General features: G+C 34.8%; 1 protein-coding gene across 1 annotated transcript; it reads right to left on the bottom strand.

The window, feature by feature from the left end:
- Nucleotides 1-1,585: 1,585 nt before the first annotated feature.
- Nucleotides 1,586-8,168, bottom strand: LOC112517077 (uncharacterized protein At5g19025-like). The gene is made up of 2 exons (XM_025124394.1): nt 7,452-8,168; nt 1,586-1,919 (listed from the first exon to the last, which is right to left on the bottom strand). Exons 1-2 carry the CDS (start codon nt 8,129-8,131, stop codon nt 1,895-1,897), a joined length of 705 nt encoding a protein of 234 aa, XP_024980162.1. The 5' UTR covers nt 8,132-8,168; the 3' UTR covers nt 1,586-1,894.
- Nucleotides 8,169-9,500: the final 1,332 nt, after the last annotated feature.

The raw sequence follows: 9,500 nt of genomic DNA, 5'->3' as shown, positions 1-9,500 counted from the left end.
TTGATGAGACGATTATAACTATATAATTTATAAAAAAAAATATTTCATAATAATTTTAGTTCATATACGATTATTTATTTTAATATGATAAAAATAAAAAATGAAAAAATAAAAAACAGAAAAGTAAGTAGTATGAAACAAGTTATATAACTAATTATAAGATAATAAATTGTAATTTAAAAGCAAGAAAGTATTTGATCTTTAATATTACTTGGGATGTGAAGATCTAAAGTTATGAGTTCTACAACTTTAAATTTGTAAATCAAGGGTGTAAAATAGAAATAAAAAAGTAAGAAATATAAAACAAATTAAATACGATAACTATAAGATATAATAAAATAGAAATTTTAAAAATAATTAACTACGCATTTATTCTATTTAATAATATGAGATTAAATCGAAAAATATTCAATATTGAGCTCATTCTGAAGACATTAATGAGACGATTATAATTGTATAACTTGTAAAAAGTAAAACGTATTTTTTTAAATATATTTTAGTTAATGTATTATTATGTACGATAAATATGTTAATCGTGTAAAATGAAAAAGAAAGAGATATAAAGTAAATTAAATAAGTAACTATAAGGGTGTAAAATATAACTTACAAATTTAAAATAATTTGATTTTAATATTATCTTTAAAACATGGAAGTTTCATTGTGATGTTTAGCTTATATATAGTATAGATGTATTTATGTACATGGGGTGGGTTCAAATAAAAATCACTCAATTTGTAAAAACCGTGAAAACCTCATTCAACCAATCATAATTTTTCATTTTGTTCATTTTTTTTGTAATTATGAGAGGTTGATTAACCATTTTTATTGTGAAAGGTATTAATCATGGATATTATCATCTTCATTATTTTAGTTTTAGAGAAATACATGAAACAGTTTCATTAAAATTTCATTAAGTAGTATATGAAACAATTTCATAACCACATATGAAACTTCATAAAAAAAAAGTATTATATGAAACAATTTCACAAGATTAACAATTTCATGAAAAAATTTCATAAGATGAACGATGAATGAGAGTAGTTTTTACAGTTTTTACAAATTGGAGTGGTTTTCATTTGATCGCTCCTATATATATATATATATATATATATATATATATATATATAATTTTTCTAACAATGAAACAAATTGATTAATCTTTTCTAATATATGTTAAAACCAATATAAAACAAATTCAGATTTAAGCAAATTGAAAACAAATTAATTGAATAAAGTTAAATAGATAATTGAATGGTAATAGGATTGATTAGTTAGATGGATAAACAGATGTTGGTCGGTTTGATTCTCTCAGGTTCTGGACTACCATCCAAGAACCGGTCCAAATTGGATGTTGAAATTTTCAATTCAACCCGATCCAATTACAATTGGATATCCAAATATGGTCGGTCGATTCCATTTGGATCGGTTAACTTTCTGTACATTATTATTAATTGAAGAATTACATTTTGTGTTAACTCGATAAACTACTTAAAAATTATCGTCGCCGTACAATTCACAGGACCCACACTAATGAATATTAAAAACAATAACCCAACAACAAATTCATGATAAAAACGATATATATTTATCAACAAAAACTTTGAATCCCAGTAACACGTAAAATAACAAAACCATGAAATTATGGGACACACCACAGAAGCAAGCATTAACCAAATGTTTTCCATATTTATTCATGTTTGATTTGGTATTATCAACCAACCAAAACATGTTCAACAATGAAGGGTCCTTTTTTTTCTTTCTCTAGTACCAAGTTAAACATTTCAACCAATCAAGTCATCCGGATTTCTGGAACTAAACTGTTAACCATAATTATATAAACAATTGGCAAACAAGAAACACATACGAGACCGTCTGTTGGCGACTTGGGATAACATCAGCCATGATTCAGACTCAAACTCCTGCAATACATGTACAAAACAGGTTATTAAAACACAAAAATGTACTGAAAGCAACCATATATGCAAAAACAACACTGATTTACAACATTCGAAATGCAACTATTTCCAGAATCAAATATAAAGAACTGAAATGTGGTAGACAATATTCAAGTGGAGCGTTACATCATCACCAAAGTCTTTTCTGATCGATGATCTAGACCAACTCAATTGTTCTTGGCCCTGAATATTTGACAACTATGAAAGGACAGTTCTTAGAATTGCATGCATTATAATCCCACGGCTGCCCTTGTAACTAAAACCGTTTCATGCTTCAAGCACATGAAGCATGTTCACAAATCAATGTCTTAATCGTAGTTTGCTCGTGTTATGTGGTGCTTGTTTGAATCTTAACAGGATTTGAATGGCTGAATGGGTCGAAGGGCAAGCTGTTTGCCAAAGATAACTTTCAGTGTCTATATGGTTGAGAGATGTCTGAATCCATTAGAAGATGTATTCTGAATCATAAGCTGTCAGCACACCTAAACTCATGACCCTTTCCTAGCACTACTCCCTGCATCTAGCACCCCCCCCCCCAAAAAAACAAAAAAATAAAAAGAATTCCATTGAAAACACTAACCTTACTGGGTGAGCATTGGCAAGGACAGAAAATCTTACTCGGTAAGAAGCATCAGAGATGGGAACAACCAAGGTTCTTACATTGTAAGTGAGGGAGAAGACTCTTACCCATCTAGCTGAGAATGTTACTCAACAAGGTAAGTCATGACGATAAGCATTTGGTAAACGGCCCCAAAGAGTCCCTTAGAGATGCTAGGCGTGGTGTAGGGTTCTTATTGCATGCTCTACTTTCTTGGAGAAGGAACTAATTAGATGGTCCACGACGAGTCTCCCTTAGAGACCTCACTTTCTATAATCTGGCTAATAAATAGCACGATTGCAACATTTAGTTTTTGGTTGACCACAAGACAAGTGTTGGTACTCCCTTGAACTGAGGTGCATGTGTCTAAATATTGTATAACAAAGCAAACTACTTTAAAAGAACCAAGCATAATCTCCAATACACTTCAACCGTGATATGTTGAAGATACCTTACTGATTGATCTCGTACAGAGTCCTTCAAACATCTCCCCAAGGTTATCCCTAGCCTTAGATTACATAAATATAATGGAAACCTGGTTTGCTTAAATATAGAAAGCCCACAAAAATAGAAACCCCCACAACTCTTAACCTAGTAAAGTTCATGGCAGCTTGTTAGTCCACAATAGATTTAACAGATACGAGACATAGGCTGCCTACACTCATTTGTGCAAGAAGTACCTTTATCATGCTGGTTATATTCAATGAACGCCCAAACACGTTTTATGGTCTTCAATGTTTCACATGACCGAAAATGTAGGATCTTGAGATATAAATAACAAACTATGCCACCATTTCTCTTGTGTTTCTAATCACTTTGTGTGACAACAAAATCTGATTAGGAAATATCATGTATGATATCTGGCCTATCCTTGCACAGGACAAAGCCAAGACCCTCACCGAAATAGGGTCCTTAGCGAAAACCTTTACTTCCAAAAAGAAGAAAACAATCTTAACACTGTGCATAATCCTACCCTTAATATGAACATCTACTATCTTTACCACTAAATATAACTTCATAAATCAACTACTACTAGGTTTGACATCAAAATCACATAGAGCAACTTCTTTAAAAAATGAAGAGAGTAGCTTAGAGTCCTAGCTGGATCATAACAAATGTGAAGGTCTTAGATGACCAACTTAGGTTGATTAGAAAGTGTCATCCTGCCACCACATTAGAATAAGGCCCTAATCCTTAGTAATCTTAATCACATGAACAAGTAATTTGGCAAATTTTTTGACATACACAAGTAGGATGAAACTAACAAAAATAAATTTATTTGAAAGTCATATTTATATATGGCAAATACTCAATGACACTCCCCACCTTTGGTGAGGTTTGAACCCTTGTCCTCCCAGGAGGCTGGCTCTACCGGTAATCCGGATATAGTTGAGCCAATAACCCTTTGGTAACAAATATATAAATTTTAATGGAGTTCTTTTTCAAAATTTAGCTGAATATAGATGATAAAATAATCAAAAGATAGCAAATAGCTCATCATTAAATCATCAAAGAATATACTATCAATAACTAGAACTTTTAACCAAATTAATTTTCATGTTTTTGCAACTTGCAAGTCTGAAACCAATGCAACGTCAAAGCACAATGCAGCTTTTGATGAGTTAAGATTCTAGTATCAGCAAAAAAAACATAACTTCTCTTGTGCTCTATATCATATTCTTATGGTTTGACTCAGACTTGAACCATACTAGAAAATACATATCACTATAAATATATGATAAAAACAAAAGCATTAAAGTACCAATTTTGTTCCTGTGATTTGTTATTTATTGCTATTTTCATCCCTGATCTTTAAAATTGCTTTTTTCGTCATTTCCAATTCATTTCGCTTCTCGTCCCTGAAGCTAACTCTGTTAAAAAAATTGTTATGTTAGGGGTAATTTGGTCTTTTTATCTTATTCTTATTTTGCTTTTCAAAGGTTAATACATTAAAACTTTAAAATAAATATAAACTAAAAATCAACCACCACCCCCCACACACACACGCAGATCTTCCCCTCACACACGTGATTCCCCATCCTTACTCACCGACACCATGGAAGCTCCATCACTGGTTGATTCCTGCACCACCACTCCTCGCTGCCGAGTTCCTCTACGTTTCATATATTTTTTCTTTTCTTTCTCTTGATTTCCCTCCTCACTGTCTTCTCTTCTTCCCCTTCTCACCACCATAACCCCTGTACCACCACACTAACCCCGTCTTTGATCGAAGTACCAAACCGATAAGATCTCGAATGTCTCCACCACACCAGGCTCGAGCCTAGAAGAACATCGACTTCATCTACCCCCTTCCATCCAACAAGCAAATTTTAACATTTTTTGGTGATTTAAAAACCTAATTTTGTTGAAGTTTGAGTATATTATTCAAAATCCCAAGAGTTGAGTTTCAACATTTTTCCATCTTTTTTGAAAATGAGTTTCGATTATTACATCTAGTTTCTTGATTTCAAACCAAAATAATGCTCCAAAAAGTGGAAAATTTGGTGATGATATCCCTTGGGAATGACTATAACGTGTGTTTTGAAAGATGAAATCCGGTGACGAAGGTGTACAGATGGAGCCTTCGGTCCATATTATTGCTTCTTATGGAGTCGATGGTAAAAGTAAGAGTATGTGGAAGGAGGGAGTGGGTGGAAAGAAGACGAAGATGGAGATCGTGTTACAGTAGAGGAGATGGGATTACGGTGAGGGGAGAGTTGGAGATGGTGGTCAGCGAGGGGAGTGCCGCTAACGGGGAATGGGGCCGATGTGGGGAAACGAGAGGCCTATAGGGGTATATAATATACATTTATATATATATATATATATATATAAAATATATATTAAGAATTAAATATAATATAATATACGACTATTAAATTTCTAATAGATAATTAAATACCATAGTGACAAAAAAATTGAAAACCATAGTGACAAGAAAAGCAATTTTCAAGGACCAAGGATGAAATTGGTAATAAACAACAAACCATCGGGACGAAAATCGTAGCTTACTCAAAACAAAAATGATCATACTAAATGAGAACACTARTACTAATGTTGAGAATGATGATGATAGTTTTATGCTTTCTTAATAAAACCTTAACTAAACAAACATATTGCAGCAHCTAAATTAAACAATTCGTCAAGTAAACTCCAACTAAAACTGGGAGGAAAAAGGTGAAAAAGAATAATACCATCGGGACGAAAATCGTAGCTTACTCAAAACAAAAATGATCATACTAAATGAGAACACTAKTACTAATGTTGAGAATGATGATGATAGTTTTATGCTTTCTTAATAAAACCTTAACTAAACAAACATATTGCAGCATCTAAATTAAACAATTCGTCAAGTAAACTCCAACTAAAAATGGGAGGAAAAAGGTGAAAAAGAATAATACGCTTTAAAGAAACAATTGAATATCAAACTGTTTGGTGGAAAGCACTAGTAAGCAATATGCTAGTGTAAAGTATCGAAAGTAGTTGATGCACTTTCAGTGTTGCACGGTAGTGGTCTTAGGTCCATTAGTTTTGTTTCCATGCTTATAACGCAAACTTTATGACAATCAAGCCCATGCCCGCTTCCATTATGCTCATGGACCCCAGGAGGCACTTTCATGCCTTGCTACTGCATAGACTTCAAATAAATGTGGTTCCAAACTTGTTTCATCAAATGGAATAATCCAAATTTAATATTCAGCATGTCAGACTTGCTAAGATTGGGAACGGTATATTCAGGGTGCTTATCCTATCAATGAATGTGAGGAATAAAATTGGGAAGAAAAGAGGAACAATGAGGATGCAGCCTCGGAAAAACTAGTCCAGATCTCAAGCACAAGTTGTTATTTAAAATACCTGATCTACTCCAAATAATTATATAGGTTGAGTGTTCTGTTACCTTCATGGCATTTTATTGAGCTGGAAAGATAATAATAGCATCCAGCCAGGGAATTGTCCTACACATTTTATCACATATCCCAACATTTCCCATACTTGATAATCTAGCAGACCTCAATCCTCCAGAGCAGAACTCTGAAACTCCAAACCCTATGACTAAGCTGTATAACTGTTTACTAGCAGATGAAATGAAATAAATAATCCTACCTCAGGGCACTTTGTTGCACACACTTGACTACTACAGAAGGTCTTCCTCACGCTCCTTTACAAAATGATGCTCTAGGGCTCACAAATAGATCTTATGTCACATCAAAATAAAACCAACATAAAATCTCAATAGTGAGAACAAATTCCATTTAGATCAGCTGGTTCTAGAGAAATTTTTACATTTATCATTCCCCTTTCATGTCAGCATTATCAAACACCGTAATGTTAGTTAGACCATCGTACATCACCACTCAAGTCTTAAAGAAAAATAGATAATCTTTAAAGAATACCCTTCACCTCCTCCACCAATTTGTTCACTCTCAATTTGATTCAAAGCTACATATCAGAAAAACCTCCAAGTACTTGATCTCATCAATCAAAAACTTCATTCATACAAACAACCCGATACAGTTTTGCCAATCATATCACTAAATCAATGACCCCAAAACCCATGGCCATGTTCTTTTTTTCTTTTTTTTTTTTTTTTTTTTGGGGGGGGCTGGGGTTTGGTTATTCTTCAATCAAAACATCTAACTTCAGTGAGCGTGCAAGGATTTTTATGTCAAAACCTGCAACCTAACTTCAGTTAGTCAAAGGTTATGTCTTTCATCAACTAATGATATTCCTAATCATCAATGCAAAAAAAACAACTCAAAATCAGTTGCCACATAAGCGATGCATCAGTAAGTTGTCCCCATGCTAAAGATTCACAAACAACTAAATTAATAATTCACGATTTGAGCTATAATACATGATACCACAGCAAAATAAAGTCTGCAAACTATCAAACTCACTTCTTGTTTCTCCTTCCACGTTTGGGTCCCCACCCTTCAAGCTTTGCAACAGGGCAACCACATTTGGACCGAAACAGCAGTACTGCTCTCCCATTCATCGGTGCCATCTTCCTCAACTCAGTCCTCAAGCACTCGTAATCAGGATTTGTCTCGCTCCCTCCTTTCCAAGGCAACTCCTCCATCTCCTTCACTCCTTTGGCACCTGATCTTAATATCTCCTCCGTCTGCAGCTGCAAATCGAACTCCATCGCCTTCTTCAGCCCTTTACACCCTTTCTTTCCGCACTTCCGTGATCTGTTGCCGCAACAGATCTCCAAACCAATTATTGACAGCACGAAGAACAAGAAGAAACCGATTAGATAAAGAGACGATATGTCTATGAGGATAGAGAGAGAAATAGGTGGGAGGATAAGAGAGAGGGAATGGAAAATGTAGGAGAAGTACGAGGAGACTAAAAATGCGCCGGAAAAAAGGACTAGGATGAGGATTAGGATGTCGAGAGTGGCAGACGGGGAATGATGAGAGCAACAGCTTGTACATGTATTAGGGTTAGGGTTTGAAGAAGATGAAGATGGCTTTTTGTTGAGGTGGTGGTGGTGGTGGTGGTGGGTGGTAGTGGTGGAGGAGAAGGACGAAGGGGCCATTGGAATGAAGGAGGTGGAGAGGAGGTTATGGCGCATGTTAGTGAAAGCACGGCGGTAGAACTCTCAGAAGGGACGCAGGTGGGGATAATACGGAGGTGAGAGGGTTTTCACAGGTGGGATATGTCACGTGGCACTTTAGAAGTAAGGGAGGGGAGGGGAGGGGGTGGAGATGAGTGCGTATGTTAGCCAATTTTTATAAAATGCCATGGCGTGTAAATGCAATCCTCCCCATTTATACTGTATTAAAAAACAACAGTTCCGTTTATTCTTGAATTTTTAAGAGTTACGGTTGTTTAAACAAATGATACAAACACATTGATGTCTATACGAAAGCCGATGCTTTGAAATCTCTTCCCACGTTCCACTATGACCCTTCTCCTCTCCACGTTCCCCTCTATATTCCCCAAGAATTCCTCCCCTCTCCCTAAATATGTACCTTCATGACATCGATGATCATCTGGTACATGAATTCATCGTTTTTCTTCTTACCCACAACAATTGGGAGAAGATCAGCTCCCTTTTCGCCGAACAAATAACATTTTGTTCAATCATTTGGAGCAACAGTCAAGGTATGTGTCTTCTTTCCCTTTCTACTGTTTTGTTTGATTTATCTTCTCACTACTTTGCTTCAGTTTCAATTTCATTGTAGTCTTGGTGGTCAGACACCATCTCCTATTCTTCAATCTATTTCTTGCAGTCTTCGATCTCCATTTCTCAACTCAAGAACACGAAGAAGAAGAAGGATTTGATTCGGGAAGATCAAAATCTCAATATCTGTTCAACTTGATCGCAAAAGAGGTCAATGGTTTCTTTTTAATCTCTTTGTCGGACCATTATTCAACTCATTTGATGTTAGAAATTCAATCGTTTTCAGGCTTTGAGATTTTGCTAGGAGTTTTCTGTTCATCAGTTGTTAATTATAATATCTAGCTTCAATTTGAAATGCATCACCCAAATATGATGGTATTGTTGATTCACATGGCTCTTTATGCAAGAATTTTAGAATTAAACGCATCCTTGCCCGTGCACATGCACCTAATAAGACGGACATAACAATCTTTCCTCAAATCAACAAATTGTCAAACCACTGGGCTTGATTTTGAATCAGAAATTTACTTCATTGTGGGTGTGCAATGTAATGCCCCAGGTTCCACATTTGCATACAATCATGTATTTCATATAACAAGAAAATATAACTTTACACATTTGGTTCCAAATATAATAAAAACTACATTATAAAAGTAGCTACCAAATTTATTTTCTTCTCAAAATCTCTTTATTCAAAACTTGCACCCATAAGCAGTATGCAGGTACAAGTTACAGCACATTATCCCAAGTATTCACATGCAGGCAATCATATAATCTCTTCATAAATTCCCTTTCCCTTAACATCTGGTTACCTGAC

The sequence above is a fragment of the Cynara cardunculus genome, assembly GCF_001531365.2.
Source record: "Cynara cardunculus var. scolymus isolate 2C chromosome LG 8, CcrdV1, whole genome shotgun sequence".
In the NCBI taxonomy this organism is placed as follows: domain Eukaryota; kingdom Viridiplantae; phylum Streptophyta; class Magnoliopsida; order Asterales; family Asteraceae; genus Cynara; species Cynara cardunculus.
The sequence above is the reverse complement of the archived record's forward strand: the minus strand, read 5'-3'. Positions and strand labels throughout refer to the sequence as shown.